The 16,851-nt window shown below is 45.1% G+C and overlaps 1 protein-coding gene across 4 annotated transcripts in view; it reads right to left on the bottom strand.

Moving 5' to 3' along the window:
• pcyt2 (phosphate cytidylyltransferase 2, ethanolamine) overlaps nucleotides 1-16,851 on the bottom strand; it is a 42,384-nt gene that overhangs the window by 22,494 nt on the left and 3,039 nt on the right. For 3 of the 4 annotated variants that reach the window (XM_069929673.1, XM_069929674.1, XM_069929672.1), the window contains exons 2-6: nucleotides 13,089-13,177; nucleotides 7,797-7,958; nucleotides 7,609-7,675; nucleotides 2,666-2,750; nucleotides 582-626 (exon numbers count right to left, since the gene is read on the bottom strand). In XM_069929673.1, coding sequence (XP_069785774.1) covers nucleotides 582-626; nucleotides 2,666-2,750; nucleotides 7,609-7,675; nucleotides 7,797-7,958; nucleotides 13,089-13,177 — 448 coding nt within the window. Of the gene's footprint in view, nucleotides 1-581; nucleotides 627-2,665; nucleotides 2,751-7,608; nucleotides 7,676-7,796; nucleotides 7,959-9,049; nucleotides 9,130-13,088; nucleotides 13,178-16,851 lie in introns of those variants that run through there. The other variant, XM_069929675.1, reaches the window with a different exon arrangement.

Raw genomic sequence — 16,851 nt, 5'->3', positions numbered from 1 at the left:
AGTCTCCAGATACCGTGGTTAAAGTAAAAACACAATGCTGAAGAAACTCAGCAGGTCAAACAGTGTGCTTTATATAGCTAAGATAAAGATACATAACCAACATTTTGGGTTTGATCCCTTCATCAACGTATGAGCAAAATGCAGGCAGACGCCCAACTGTTTGTGGGACCCAAACACGTCCCCCCAGTGAAGGTCAGAGCACACGGCACCCGTTCCCCCCAGTAAGGGACAGAGCACATGGCACCTGCCTACAATTTTCTCATACTTTGATGAAGAGCTCAAGTCCGAAACGTTAGTTATGTATCTTCATCTTTGCCACATAAGCTACATTGTTTGACCTGCTGAGTTTCTCCAGCATTGTATTTGTTTACTTTAAAAGAATCTTATTCTGATCGATTTAATGAAATGAAGAGGGCATTAATCTGACTAGATTATTTGAGAATTATCACTTTCAAGGTGTTTGTAATTTTAAAAATGAAAGTTGCCATTCAATTTTGATAGAATGTTCATGGATTTAAGATCATTTATATTAGAAAATGAAAACAATTACAAAAGTAACCACCGGGAATTAGAAGTGATACCTTGCCAAAGTTGTCAGTGTGCTCCTGGTAATCAGATTTTTTTTCCTGCAGTAGAAAAAAATCAAAGAAATTATTATTATTTATTTTAAAGGATATAATATTGTTTGAAAGCTAATTTATAAAACTTCCATCTAATTAAATAAGGCATTTTTGCACCCATTTATCAACCCAAAGCATTGACTCTTTCTCCCCCCTTGCAAGCATCATTAATTAAAAATATGGTGGCTGTAGAGAAATAAATTGGAGGTCAATCCACAGGACCCTAACTAAGAGTGGCAGACAGGATTACTGGAGTCGCTCTCCTCCTCCCCCCACCCCCCAGCCCATCAACATGATCTACCAGGATCGTTGTCTGAAGAGGGCATGCAAAACATTGAGGAGCCCTTCCACCCTGCACGTAGTACCTTTCAACGGCTCCCATCAGAAAAGAGATACAGGATTATCAGAGCCAACACCACCAACCTGAAGTACAGCTTCTTCTCACGGTCAGTGAGAATGCTGAAATATCAAGGAACTACTCACACTAATCATCCAAGACTCTCACATTCATGTAACACTATTTATTTATTTATTTGTATAGATGAAATACCTGTTCTACATGTTTGTCTGTATGTGTGTTAAATCTGACTGTATGTCTGAAGACCAGAGAATGCTATTTCATCAGATGACAATAAACCTGACTTGACTAGAAAAGTCATTTTAGTTTTAAGTATTCTTGATATAAAATAGTTCACCATTGAAAGAATGGGTAGGCTTCTGCAAGGACCTGTTTTAAATGGGTAAGATTTTAAAATGTTCAGTGAAAACACATTTGGACTGAATCACAGACACTAATAAAACAAAGTGCAAAAGTTACTATTCAAAAGTGGGGAGACTTGTCACACAGTCAAATTTATTTATTAAAATCCCCAACATTTAATAATTTCTCAAATATTCAAAAATTAAGACAATTTTAAATCATCCCAATTACAATAAAATTTCCACTTGAACAGTATGTGACAGTATTTTAATAACTATATTCATAAAATACATTGTGTCTATCCCAGCATTTTGAAATGTACAGGCGATTAAGATCCTAATTCTACCTTAAGCGCTATTGCTAACAAAAACAATGATCGCACCCCTAATGAGATAGTAATGAGAGTTATGTACCTCTTCCCTCCTGTGTATAAATCAAACAAGTTTTTGACTTGCAATGAAAGGAGAAAAGCCCAAATTAATTTGTAAATAGCCACAGTGTAGATACCATCTCTTTTGAACACATGATTCAAGGAAAAATGAATGAATGGCTTTCCTCATGTGTAATCTTCTTTAATTCTCTCTTCTCTTAAGACAGACTGCTCAATTATATTGTTTCCCTTTGATATGGATCTAGTGGGGGGGTGGGGAGGAAGAAGGAAATGGTAGAATTTGATTTGCTACCAGTCCGTCACAATTTTGTTGCACTAAGCAAAGACCTATCAGTACTTACATGTTGAAATTCCATAGACTTTGTAATATTTAATCAATACGTGTTCACAGCTATGCAGTCAGCTACACTGCAGATTTACTTTTGTCATATGAGAGGAATTGGCTAAAATATTTAACAATTAGAACATTCTTCCATTAGTGAAATTTTAGCTTGAGCTTTCCTTTCCGTGTCCGTTTAATTGTCATGAATTGCCTTAATTCATGATGTTAGGACCATCAAATAATTAGCATGACTACATCGTTGTATCTAATTTTACGTTTGTGAGAAAAGATCCGTTTTGAAGCATGGGGAAAGGAAGGCTGCACCGAGTTAAAGCAGTAGTTATGAATAGTTATGTCCATATCAGATAGCAGGACAGCTGGTCGCTCAGGCCAGGCTGACTTCCATGAAAACAATAAGATAAAGGTAAATATATTAATAAGTGATTTGTTTTTCCTCAAAAAATATCCAATTGAAATAATACCGTAACTTATTCTCTTAGTTTTAGCATTTATGATCTAAAGTGCAATCCATCCCACAGAATTTCACCACTGAAACGTGCACTGTCACACTTTGCAGGATTCAAATCTTTTCCTTTTTAAGATTAAATCATGAAATTATAGAGTTTACTTACAAGGTTGCTGTGGTGAGCTTTAGTCAGGAGGAGCATTCGACCAACCAGATCGGTGGTGGAAACACCTTGTGTACGTTTACATTCTCTGAAAAGATTTAAAAAAAATCAGAACATGTCTTGTCATTGTCTAAATTAAATCCTCATGCTCACCTTATTTGCATTTGCTATCTTGACCTTCAAGTACTCCAACACCATTCTGACTGGCTTTCATCTTCCACTGTCCACAAGTTTGGGTTCATCAATCAATTTGCTGCATATGTCTCGACTTGCACAAAGTCCCCTTCAAACATGATCCTGGTTCCCATTAACCGACAGTTCATCTTAGTGAACATTTTCAGTTTAAAATTCCCTTCCTTGTTTTCAATTCCTTTCATGGCCTTGCTCCTCTATGTTTCTGTAACATTCTAAAAGCAAAATTCATGTTTGGCAGATTGTGATCTTCCAGTTGTTCTCTCAGTCACTTAACCTGTGGTTACTTTCTGAAACCTCACCACAACCTTTCAAATTTACATTTAGACATACAGCACGGAAACAGGCCCTTTCAGCCCATGACCCCATGCCGCCCGATTGACCTACACCCCCAGTATGTACTTTTGAAGGGTGGGAGGAAACCCACACAGACATGGGGAGAAGGTAGAGACTCTCCACAGTGTGGTTTTTGAACTCCGGTCTTGGTCGCTGGCCTGTAATAGTGCTGCGCTGACTGCTACGCTAACTGTGCCTTGGATTAACGTTTGCTCATATGTCCTAATATCTCCTATGGATCAATGACCAATTTATTTGAAAATGTTACTGTGAACATCCTTGGGGCATTTAACTGTCTTTAAAACATGAAGATCAGGGGTGGCCAACCTTTTAATTTAGATATTCAGCATGATAACAGGCCATTTAGGCCCACGAGTCCAAGCCGCCCGATTAACCTGCACCTCCAGTATCTACTTATGGGCTGAAATGACCTGTAACTATGCTATATGTCTAAATTAAAAATTAAAAGGTTGGCCACTCCTTATGTAGAGGCATTCCTCTATTTATGAATGTTTAATTTATGATTATTTTTTGCTGTAGCACTATTGATTCCTTGGGAGCATTGTTCTCCATATAAAACTATTTACATGTTAAACTTCCTTACATTAGTGGGCAGTGAAAGGTAATTTTAATATTATCATGTAGTGAGAATTTAAATCCCAGGAGAACAATTTCAATAAAGTTTTCTATCCAGCAGACTGATAGCTGAGCTAAAATAGATTGTTGTTTGCACAGGCTATTAAAATAAACCAACATCTATCGACAAATGTGGCTGTTGGAAATAGAAGCTTCTAGGTAAAAAAATTGTCAACTCAAGAAATGCTTCATTTGTTATGAAGGGCAAAGATGGAGAGAATGCAAAAAGGAATCAGTTTGAAAATTATCCTTGAAAAGACAAGATTTTTAATACTTGTGTGTACATGGTGGGGGAGGGGTAATTTTAGAACTTCTGAAAGTGCCAACATGTTCAAGCCCAAGGAGCATGCAAATGTGCATATTTGTCTTGGAAGGGAGGCAGCAAGTTATTGATTTTTATAGCATGGAAACAGGCCCTTTGGCCCAATTTGTCTGTGCTAACCCAGTGGAAACTGCTAAATCTCACTGCAAGAATAAACAGTCAAATGCTTATTAAGCTCAGCAAGCCACGTTGTGTCTTTATTTAACATCACTGCTAATCAGTCATGACTGCGAAGCTATCCTTGCTCTCAACTCATTGGCCCTGTGCAGGCACATTTAGATTCTCGAGGTTCGCCTTCAGTGAGTGGAAACCAGCCATACGCTAAACACGTGTGGCTGTGACAACCCATGCTGTGGTGATCCAAGAGAAAAACCTGCATAATAGGTGCTGCTCTTCCCGGATATCATGCCATTTCTCCCCACCGACAAAACTCTGCCCCAGTGCAGCAGTCAATGATGAGAACAATGTACACATTGAGGTCAAAATACAATTTCATTTCTACATCCGTGCCAATAATTGGAGCCAGTGATAAACAGATCATTCAGGAAATCTGTACCATTGTTAAACAGTTTATAGTTCGGTTTTCTTTTACCCTCCTTTCTAAAATAGTGAGGTTACATTATCTCTGAAGGAACTTATCAAGAGCTGATAGAATGTTAGAAAATGATCAGACACATCTACCACTTCTCAGGTCCCTTCCTAAAGTATTCTATTGAGTGTGAGGAATTTATCAGCTTTCGATGCCATAAGCTTCCCCAGCATCAATTCCCAACTGATATTGATTTCCTTCAGCTCCTCCATCTCAGATGATCCCAGGTTCCCAAAATTTCTGGGAGGTGTGTATATCAATTGGTTTGAACAAGTTTGTTAATTATGGCATGACACCAGAAACAATAGACAATAGGAGCTGGAGTAGGCCTTCGGCCCGTCGGGCCAGCACCGCCATTTTAGATCATGGCTGATCACTACCATCAGTACCCCTTTCCAGCCTTATCCCCATAACCCTTAACTCCTTTGCCCACTAGAGTCTTATCTAACTCTCTTTTGAACATAATCAGCGAATTTGCCTCTACCACCCTCTGTGGCAGAGCATTCCACAGATTCACACTTCTCTGGGTAAAATAAAATGTTTTCTCATCTCCGTCCTAAAGGGCCTACCCTGTATTCTTAAACTATGCCCTCTAGTCCTCGTCTCCCCCATCATTGGGACAAGTAATCCGACTTCACCCTGTCTATCCCCCTGATGATTTTGTATACCTCAATCATGTCCCCCCTCATCCTTCTAAACTCCATCGGATACAAGTCCAGTTTTTCTAGCCTTTCAGCATATGTCAACCCCGCCATCCCTGGAACTAACCTTGTAAATCTGCGCTGCACACCCTCTATAGCTAGTATGTTCTTCCTCAAAATTGGAGACCAGAACTGGACGCAATACTCCAGGTGGGGTCACACCAGGGCCCTGTACAACTGCAGAAGGGCGTCTCTGTTCCTATACTCCAATCCCCTCTTTATGAAAACCCTGGCAAATTTCAACTGCATCAGGGTCTGGTATGGGGACACCAATGCCGCTGAGCAAAAAACCCTCCAAAAGGTAGTGGACATAGCCCAGCACCTCACCGGTAAAAATCCTCCCCGCCATCAAGAATATCTACAGGGAACACTGCTGTCAGAGAGCAGCAGCAATCATCAAAAATCCACACCACCCAGCACACACTGTGTCCTCACTAGAAAGGTGCCACAAGACTTACACCACCAGGTTCAAGAACAGCTGCTACCATTCGACTCCTCAACAATAAACTCAATCAGGGACTCATTTAAGGATTCTTACTTTTGCACTCTTTTTTTAAAAATTTCTTCCTCTCTGCATTGCAGTTTGTTTACATTATCTGTTTACATTTTACTTGTTTACATGTATTTATTGCGTACAGTTTTTTTTGCATTACCAATAAGTGGTCATTCTTCCTCGCCTGCAGGAAAAGGAATCTCATGATTGTAATGTGAGCTTATGTATGTACAATAAATCTGAAATAATTAATTCCTTCTCATTACGTAATACCCCGTCTTGGATGGTCTGTTCTCTAAATGGTGACTCAATGGTCCAGAAAATTATTTTGCATGCACGTTATTTGGATAGCCAAATTGTGCATAAAGTTGCCTTCAATTCAAGTTATATCCTTATGCATGTGTCTCTGGTTTCTTGTATAATACCATCCCTAATACTACCACTACTGTTCAGAGGCTTACATACTATTTGGGAGCTGTGACTAGTGTAGTGGGTAGCACACCCTATTACTGTGCGAGGAACCTGGGTTCAAATCCACCATGGTCTGTAATGAGTTTGTGCATTTTCTTTGTGACTGTGAGTTTCCCCCAGGTGCTCTAGCTTCCTCCCAAATTCCAAAGATGTACGGGTTAATTGGTCACACGGATGTATTAAGTACTTGGTGCAGGCTCGTACGCCGGAAGAGTCTGTGACCTTACTTTATCTCTAAAATCTAAATTAAAAAAAAAAATTAAAATCCAATTAAGATTTTCTGTCCCCTTCCATCTCTTAGCTTTACATGTACAGATTTCACATGATCTGAGCTAATAACCTTCCTTATTAATGGATTAAATCTCTTCTTTAACTGGCAACACTACCCGACCTCCTTTTCCTCTTTGGCCCTCCTTCCAAAATATTCCTCATCACAAGATGTGTTCAGTTCCCATCCTGTGTCTTCCTGTAGGCATATGACCATCATCCCAATTATATTTATTTGAATGATGAATTCATGAACCTTTAAAATGCGCTCCAAGCATTAAGACACAAATCATTTAGATTAGCTCTTTCAACATTTTTAGTCCCCTAACCATTATGGTATTCCGTGGCTCTAATATAAACTCACCCCAACAGCAGCACTACTGTCATTGATTTACAAACTTTCAAATTCTTGAAGAGATATTGTCAAATTCGCAAATAATGCTGGGTTTTATGGGAGTTCCAAAGGCTAACAAACCTCAAAAAAAAAAAAATCACCTCACCTTCTGGAAGGTTCCACAAGAGGATAAATTTGGTTTGCCGCGACACTTCGCAATTTTGTGCATTTCACTTGCTAAGTACATACCCATATTTTTATGATGACAATTTAAGATGAGTGTTCATAAAACAGTACATTTTATTTCACTCATGACGTATTTTTATATTCTAATTTTTATTTGTGCATGAATTTACATCAACAGTCTACAACATCATCACAAGATACACCAGCACTATTTATTTGTTCAATTTTTGGAACTCAAGCATCACAGGTAAACCCATCACATTACACATTCCTTGGGCAATTAACGATCGACCACCTTCTTGGTTCTCTGTAGTCCTTCTCTAAGGGGATTCGCATTACGTTTTTAGGCAGAGTTCCAAGATTCAGAACAAGCAACAATGAAAGTACAGTAAATTTCTCATAAGACAGGAAACTGTTACCTATATCTGCCTGCCTTCTTTACTTCTTCATATGTATCCTTTCCATCAGCAGTCAAGGTGATATCATCTACAAAAGAAACACAAGATAAAAATTGCAAGAAAGAGAAATTAAATACCCCATCAACGTCACACCATCTTAAGCATGAAAAATTGATTAGTTTTGTTTCTGATCATTTGATACCACATACCTCCATGGACACAGAAATCACAGTTGTATTTATCCAGAGTTTCAAGTGTTGTTACATATGGTGCTCCCTCGATGACCTCATCAACCCACTTGATTGCGCGAACCATCTTGTAACGTTCCTCCTGTGTAAATACAGGTGGACCTTTGTGCTTGGACACTTCCTCTGAAAACAAATCAAGGAGGATTTAATTATTAGTTTCCTTAACCTTTTTATTTGTGAAAATGGGGGTGGAAGGAAAAAAAATGAATGAAATATTTACAAAGTATATTTTACATCTTCAGTAATCAGCAATGAGCACTTAAGATGTTAAGAAATTGGCAAATAATTTCTAATTTCAAAAAATTTAAAAAATATCAATGGCAAGTTGTAGTCAATTGTTCTTGCATCATGCACATAGATTGGAAACAGGCACGTCAGTACACAGATTAAAAATTAAACTCAATTGTCAATGAGTAATCTAAACAATGTTATGAGAGGTCACTTGAAGAGGTAAATAAAGGGATAGAAGGGAAAAAAAACTATTACAACCAGGCAACATATTATGGATGATACACCAAGAATAGTTTTGGTGTCTGATTTCCATGCAGAATTTTCTACCAATCTTCAAAAACTTAGTTGATGTTAACCAGTAAAATAAATAAGGGAAAACTTGGATAAATTCAAATTAAACATCCACCACCATATCTGACGTACTGTGGCGGCGCACTCTCTCATGGCGAACTGGCCCCGCGTTTAACACCATGTGGCGGGGCAGCCATGGGAAGATGGCGCTGTCAGGGTTTTCTCCCTGCCTCAGGTTTCCTGCCCAGCGCGCGCCTGGGTCGATTATGATGTCACAATGCACGAGGCGACTGAGCTCATTCTGCCCTTAAAAGGGCGCGTGCTGAATTTGAATAAAAACTGTCATTAATGACTTTCAATGTGGTGGCTGAGTCTTTATTGGCTGTGTCCAGCACTACATTGGTTTGGGCAGGCGGAGGCGCAGTTTCAACTGAGGAGCATTTCAGCAGACGCCACAACGTTCTAACACGTCGTGAGCGTGCTGGACGAAGAAGCGGCAGCCAGGGTGGATGATCTAATTCACAACCCACCAACTGAGGGTAAATATCCTCCTCTCAAGAACCTGCTCCTTGGCACTTTCGGGCTCTCCCCTCAGCAGCGTGCCTCCAGGCTCCGGCACCTCGACAGGCTTGGGGACCACACACCATCGGCCCTAATGGACGAGATGCTGGCGCTGGCGGAGGATCACAAACCTTGTTTCCTATTCCATCAGATCTTCCTCGAGCAGATGCCCGGGGACATCCAACTACTCCTGGCGGACGAGGACTTCACGGATCCACGCCGAGTCGCAGCCCGAGCGGACACCCTCTGAAATACCAAGAGGGAGAATGAAGCAGCCTTCAGTCAGGTTGTGCGACCAAGAGCCAGCCGGCCGCAACACTCCTTCAATCACAAGCCGGAGGAGCACCATTCCACCTGGTGTTTTTATCATCAGCGCTGGGGAGTGCAAGCTCGTAAGTGCCGACAACTGTGTGACTACAGGGGAAACGACCCGGCCAGCCACTGTTGATGGCTGCGACGGCTGGCCACGTGGACAGCCTCCTTTACGTTACAGACACATTCACCGGCCAACATTTCCTGGTGGACACAGGAGCGGAGCTGAGCATCCTGCCCCCCACCACCCTCGAGACACGCACAGGATCTTATGGTCCCACCCTGTGGGCAGCCAACGGTTCGCCATCAAGACCTTCGGTACCTGCAGGGCGCAGATCCAGATTGGGAAAAACAATTCCGCTGGAAGTTTGTGTTAGCGTTGTTAGGGGCCGACTTCCTGGGGGCACACGGACTGTTGGTCGACATAAAGGACAAGAGGCTGGTCAATGCTCGCACCTTCCATTCGGTGCGCCTGGATGCCATGAACGCCTGCAGGCCTGAGATTGCTGCCATCGCCACTTCCAGGGATGAGTATTCAAACATATTCCATGAGTTCCCTGCCATCCTTCAACCACGATTCAGTGGTTCACCTCACCCCAACACAGGGTATATCACCATATCTCCGCACAGGGCACCCCGCTGCACGCCAAGCCCAGACAACTTCTGTCCAAGAATCTGCAGCTGGAAAAGTAGGAGTTTTCCTGACTGCAGGAGTTGGGGGATCATCCGTCACTCGGACAGCGCCTGGGCATCCCCTCTCCACATGGTCCCCAAATCCTCTGGGGGCTGGAGACTCTGTGGCGATTACCAGCATTTGAACGACGCGACCACACTGGACAGGTACTTAGTTCCACACATTCAAGACTTCTCGGCCAATCTACACGGCGCACAAGTCTTCTCCAAGGATGATCTGGTACGGGGGTATCATCAGATCCCAGTCCACCCCGAGGACATCGGCAAAACGGCGATCATCACCCCCTTTGAATTCCTGTGTATGGCTTTTAGCCTCAAGAATGCGGCCCAGACTTTTCAGTGCCTCATCGATGCAGTGGGTAGGGACTTTGACTTTGTGTTTATCTACCTGGACAATATCCTTATCGCCAGCCACAACCACGAAGAGCACAAGGCCCACCCCCATACCCTGTTTGCCCAACTGGCCGAGTTTGGCCTCACAGTCAATGTGGCCAAGTGCCAGTTCGGCAAGCAGACGCTGCAGTTCCTGGGGCACACCATTTCATCCCCGGCGCTGCCTGCACCATGCGACTGCTGTTCGTGTTGATCGCCACAAAGGAGAAAGTCCTGACCTGGTCAGAGGCAAAGACGCTTTTCCTGCAACAAAGGAGGCCCTCGTCAACGCAACTCTATCGGTGCACCCATGCCTGGTGGCACACACGGTGCTCTCGGTGGATGCCTCAGCCACGACGGTAGGGGGTGTACTCGAGCAGTGGCTCAACCGACAGTGACGCTCGCTGGCCTTCTTTAGTAAGCAGCTGTGCCCACCGGAGCTCAAGTACAGTGCTTTTGACTGGGAGTTTCTGGTGCTGTACCTGGCCATCCTGCACTTTTGATACTTTCTGGAGGGCAGGCCCTTCACGGTGTTCACGGACCATAAGCCCCTAACACAGGCACTTGCGATGGCAAAAGATCTGTGGTCGGCTCGCCAGCAACGTCACCTCTCCTACTGACATCCAGCACAGGGCAGGCAAAAACAACGTTGTGGCGGATGCGCTCTCTCGTCCAGCGATCAACACTCTCGCCCCGGCCTTGACTACACACAGTTGGCACAGGCCCAGAAGCTGTACACAGAGACGCAGGCTCTCCAGATCGCCATCTCTGGCCTCGAGCTCCAGGACTTTCAGTTGCCCAACAGCCTGGACACGCTGCTCTGCGGCATCTTCACCGGCTCGCCGCACCCGGTAGTCCCACCACAGTGGGGGGTCGAGGGTTTTCAGCTTAGTCCACAACGTAGCCTACCCCTCGGTGAAGACTTCGGTGCGAATTGTGGCAGAGCGGTTTGTGTGGCACGAGCTCAAAAAGGAGGTGGCCAAGATGGCGAGGAACTGCACCAGGTGCCAGGCCTCCAAGTTCCACCGGCACACGCAGGCCCCAATCCAGCAATTCGACTCAGCAGTGCGGAGATTTCAGCACATCCACGTTGACGTCGTAGATCCCCTGCCGGTTTCCAGAGAAGCACACTATCATCTCACAATAGTCGATCAGACCATGAGATGGCCAGAGGCCGTTCCCATCAAAGAGGCTTCCGCAGAGACGTGCGCCAGGAACCTAGTCAATCATTAGATTGCTAGGTTCGGAGTCTCGGCGCACATCACCAGTGACAGGGGCGTCCAGTTCACCTCTGTGCTCTGGGCTCAGCTAGTGAACCTCCTCGGGATTAAACTGCACCACACCACAGCCTACCACCCACAAGCAAATGGTTTGATGGAGGGGTTTCATCGTCATGTGAAATTCGCCCTCATGGCTTGCCTCACCGGCCCAGGCTGGGCAGACAAAATGCCTGGGTCCTCCTCGGCATCAGAACAGCACCCAAGGAGGACCTACAGGGTTCTTCTGCGGAACTGGTCTACGGCGTGCCGCTCTCACTGCCCGGTGAGTTCTTTGGCCTGGAGTCCAACATCACATCCAAGCACGCGAACCTTTTGGCAGATATGTGTAAAAAACTATCCTCGATAGCCCCCCTGCTTTCCTCGCATCATGGCGTCCGGCCGACACATTGTCCCAAAGAGATGGACTTGACGAAATTCGTATTTGTTCAGCACGGCCCACATACAACACCTTTATAACACCCAGACGAAGGTCCATTCAAGGTCCTCCAGCTGTCGGGCAGGACTTTAACTTTGGACAAACTTTTCATGTGGACTGTTTGAAGGCTGCGCACTTAGACCTATCAAGGCCAGTGCAGACAGCCATGCCCAAACACCAGGGCCGTCTGCCCAAGCGGCAGGACACGTAGCCGGTTCTGGGGGTGGTGGTGGGGATTGTGTGGCGGCGCACTCTCTCATGGCGAACTGGCCTCTGTGTAATGGCAGGGCAGCCATGGGCAGATGGCAATGTCAGGGTTTTCTCCCTGCCTCGTCTCCTGCCCAGCGCGCACCTGGGGCAGCGATAATGTCACAATGCACGAGGTGACTGAGCTCATGCTCCCCTTAAAAGGGCGCGTGCTGAATTTGAATATAAAGTCATTAACGAATTTCAATGTGGTGGCTGAGTCTTTCTTGGCTGTGTCCAGCACTGCAGTACTATATTTTACTATTAAAATGTTGCTTTGAGGCACTGTTCTTTTCCTTTAGTAGAGGAGTCAAAAGCTAGAGGGCAAAAGTTTCCTTTGACAAGGGAAATATTCAAAGGAAACCTGAGGGGCAATATTTTCGTACAGAGGATACTGAGTACATTGGTGGACCTGCCAGAAGTAGTGTCAGAGGTGGGTACAATTACAATATTTAAAAGATATTTGGACAGCTAAGATAGGAAAAATTAAAATGATGAGAGGAAAGAAGGGATAGGAAAAATTTAGAAGGCTATGGGCCAAATAGAACAAGCTCTGGAAAACAGGTTGGTTGGAATGGACAAGTTGTGTCTATGAGCCTGTTTCTGTGTGGTACAGATCCATGACAGGCATGGACTGATAATTAGTTGAACAAGCAGCAAAAAGAAAAGAATAATCAGATTTTCCTGGCAGCCAAAGAACCACAGAATCGTCTTCAGGGAAGGACAAGTACATGATCGCAGACACAGAATAGTGCTTGGACCCTAGGTATTCATACTGGTAATTTGCATCATTGATTTGTTAAGATGACTGAAATGGAGTAGTGATATTATATCATGAGGAATGTGACTTACCATCTGTATGTACTCCTACAATAAGATAGTCACCCATAGAACGGGCTTGCCTCAGCTGATTGGAGTGTCCATAATGCACCATATCATAGCTGAAATAAAGTTAAATAATTATGACAAAATTCTCCATATTAAAAAATATATATTTGAATAAGGGTTAGAATAGTTTACAGAGAGCTCACATAATCTTGACTCATTTGTAAAGCTCTCACGAATATTGTTATTGTTCTGAACATTCCAAAAGATAAAAAGGAAACAATGTTGATCATAAATTGGTATTCACCATAGGCACTTGATTAGCAGCACAAATTGCTAATTTGGAGTTTCCTTTTCAAATGAATATTTAATCTTCTGCTGCAAACAATGGGGGAGAGGGAGAGGGGAGGGATAGGGAAGGGGGAGAGGGAGAGGGGAGGGATAGGGAAGGGGGAGAGGGAGCGGCGAGGGAGGTGAGAAGGGGAGGGAGCGGCGAGGGAGGTGAGAAGGGGAGGGAGCGGCGAGGGAGGTGAGAAGGGGAGGGAGCGGCGAGGGAGGTGAGAAGGGGAGGGAGCGGCGAGGGAGGTGAGAAGGGGAGGGAGCGGCGAGGGAGGTGAGAAGGGGAGGGAGCGGCGAGGGAGGTGAGAAGGGGAGGGAGCGGCGAGGGAGGTGAGAAGGGGAGGGAGCGGCGAGGGAGGTGAGAAGGGGAGGGAGCGGCGAGGGAGGTGAGAAGGGGAGGGAGCGGCGAGGGAGGTGAGAAGGGGAGGGAGCGGCGAGGGAGGTGAGAAGGGGAGGGAGCGGCGAGGGAGGTGAGAAGGGGAGGGAGCGGCGAGGGAGGTGAGAAGGGGAGGGAGCGGCGAGGGAGGTGAGAAGGGGAGGGAGCGGCGAGGGAGGTGAGAAGGGGAGGGAGCGGCGAGGGAGGTGAGAAGGGGAGGGAGCGGCGAGGGAGGTGAGAAGGGGAGGGAGCGGCGAGGGAGGTGAGAAGGGGAGGGAGCGGCGAGGGAGGTGAGAAGGGGAGGGAGCGGCGAGGGAGGTGAGAAGGGGAGGGAGCGGCGAGGGAGGTGAGAAGGGGAGGGAGCGGCGAGGGAGGTGAGAAGGGGAGGGAGCGGCGAGGGAGGTGAGAAGGGGAGGGAGCGGCGAGGGAGGTGAGAAGGGGAGGGAGCGGCGAGGGAGGTGAGAAGGGGAGGGAGCGGCGAGGGAGGTGAGAAGGGGAGGGAGCGGCGAGGGAGGTGAGAAGGGGAGGGAGCGGCGAGGGAGGTGAGAAGGGGAGGGAGCGGCGAGGGAGGTGAGAAGGGGAGGGAGCGGCGAGGGAGGTGAGAAGGGGAGGGAGCGGCGAGGGAGGTGAGAAGGGGAGGGAGCGGCGAGGGAGGTGAGAAGGGGAGGGAGCGGCGAGGGAGGTGAGAAGGGGAGGGAGCGGCGAGGGAGGTGAGAAGGGGAGGGAGCGGCGAGGGAGGTGAGAAGGGGAGGGAGCGGCGAGGGAGGTGAGAAGGGGAGGGAGCGGCGAGGGAGATGAGAAGGGGAGGGAGCGGCGAGGGAGATGAGAAGGGGAGGGAGCGGCGAGGGAGATGAGAAGGGGAGGGAGCGGCGAGGGAGATGAGAAGGGGAGGGAGCGGCGAGGGAGATGAGAAAGGGAGGGAGCGGCGAGGGAGATGAGAAGGGGGAGGAAGGGCGTGATATAATGGGAAATGAGGTATAATGGAGAGGGATGAGGAAAGGAAGGAAGGGAGGGTTTTTTTTTCTCCACAGCAGAGGTGGATCCAGATCATAGCAAAAGTATCAGAAAAGTCTGTCTGACACTTCTCTCCCCTTTCTGGAAACCTCCAGCTCTGCATCTGGAAAAAAGCTGCATATTGACATATACTACAAACCCAGCAGGACACACACTATGTTGACTATACTTACACCCACCTGTCTCCTATAAGATGAGGCTTTTCATTCCAGGTCATCTGAATCATCTTCCTTTTTTATGCAACACAACTTCCCCACTACTGTGGTCTTGGTTGGAGCCATCTCCTTCATTTCTTGGGAGTTCTGTTCTCAACTCCCTAACCCCCAAACAGAACAGGGAGAGGGTTCCTCTAGTCCAGTAGTTCTCAACTTTTCTTTCCATCCACATACCACCTTAAGAACTCCCATACTAATCACAGAACACCTATGGCATAGGGAATATTTAAAGTGGTATGTGAGTGGAAAGAAAAAGGTTGAGAACCATTGCTCTAGTCCTTGCTTTTCATCCTACCAGCCTCTGCATTCAGCACATCATTTCCATCAGTGGAACTAGACCCCACCACCAGACACAACAAACCCTCCCCATCACTTTCTGCCTTTGGCAGGGATAATTCCCTCTGTGACTCCCTTATCTGCTCACCCATCCCTACCCACATCTCTATGACCCTGGTACACTTGCTCTTGCACATCTTCCCTCACCACCATCCAGGGACCTAAACAGCCTTTCCACATGAGGGTTATGCAGCAGGGAAATTCTAGGCAGTTGTTAGATCAGTTGCAAGGCCTTGTACGGTTCTTTTTTACTATCTATGTTATGTCTGTTTCTCTCTCCACAGATACTGCTTGATCTACTGGCTATTTCCAGCAGTTTGTTTTCACTGTGTAGACATATAATCTCCCAAGCCAGAAGAAAAGCACCAACATTATTGGCATAGCTGTAATATCCTGACACCAATCAACAAACAGGTATCAATAACAAGAATTATAATGCACTCAGCGTTAGCAAAACTAAGGAACTAATTGTGGGCTTCAGGAGGGGGAATTCAGGAGAACACAATCGAGGGGCCAGCGATGGAAATGGTATAGAACTTCAAATTCCTGGATGTCAACATCTCTGAAGACTTGTTCTGGGGCCTCCACGTTGATGCAATGACAAAGAAGGCTCGTCATCAGCTCCACTTCATTAGGAGTTTGTTAAGATTTGTTATGTCACCAAAGACTTTCAAATTTCTACAGGTGCACCATGAAGAGCATTCTGACTGATTGCATCAGTGTTTGGTAGGCAAGAAAGCAGCCTCTATCCTCAATGACCTTCACCTCCCAGGCCAGACCCTCTTTACGCTACCATAAGGAAGGAGGTACAGGAGCCTGAAGACAAACACCCAATGGCACAAAAATAGCTTTCCCTTTTTTCTCATCATCTATAGAGTCATGTTTAAGTTTAGAAAAAATTAGAAGTTGCACTTTTGATACCTCTGTTAAGTTTGAAGAGACGGCGTCCTTTTATAAACTATTTTCGTACGAGTTAATCTATCTTTTGACTACTTTCCAGACTGTTCTGGATTTCTGTTGTTGTTTTTTTATTGGCAAGGACCAGATAAATAGTTTGTACTGATTGTTGTGAACTCTCAGTTTAGTCTGCCCAGCCTTTTTTTTTTATTTTGGTAGATTAAATGGGGTTTTAACAATAAGTTTTTTTCTTCTCTTTTTTTGAGTATTCCAAATTTAGGAGAAAGGGACAATACTGTTCAATATGTTATAATGCTTTACGTTGTATTATGTATTGCAATATATTGATGTTTCTGTATTCTAGTCTCATGTTTTGTTTACTACATGTTTAATTAAAAATTGAAGAAAAATAACTTTCCCCTGATTTCTGAGTATCCAGGATCACAGACACTATCTCACTTTCTCTTCTTTTTCTACTAATTTATTTATTTTAAAGTGTAATTTATAGCTTTAATATTGTACCTGTAATGCTGCCACAAAATTTATTTCATGACGTGCTCATGATAATAAATTCTGATTCAATAATACTTTTGTAATTCCTTCATATCTCTCT

The sequence above is a fragment of the Narcine bancroftii genome, chromosome 3 (assembly GCF_036971445.1).
Source record: "Narcine bancroftii isolate sNarBan1 chromosome 3, sNarBan1.hap1, whole genome shotgun sequence".
Taxonomy (NCBI): Eukaryota; Metazoa; Chordata; class Chondrichthyes; order Torpediniformes; family Narcinidae; genus Narcine; species Narcine bancroftii.
The sequence above is the reverse complement of the archived record's forward strand: the minus strand, read 5'-3'. Positions and strand labels throughout refer to the sequence as shown.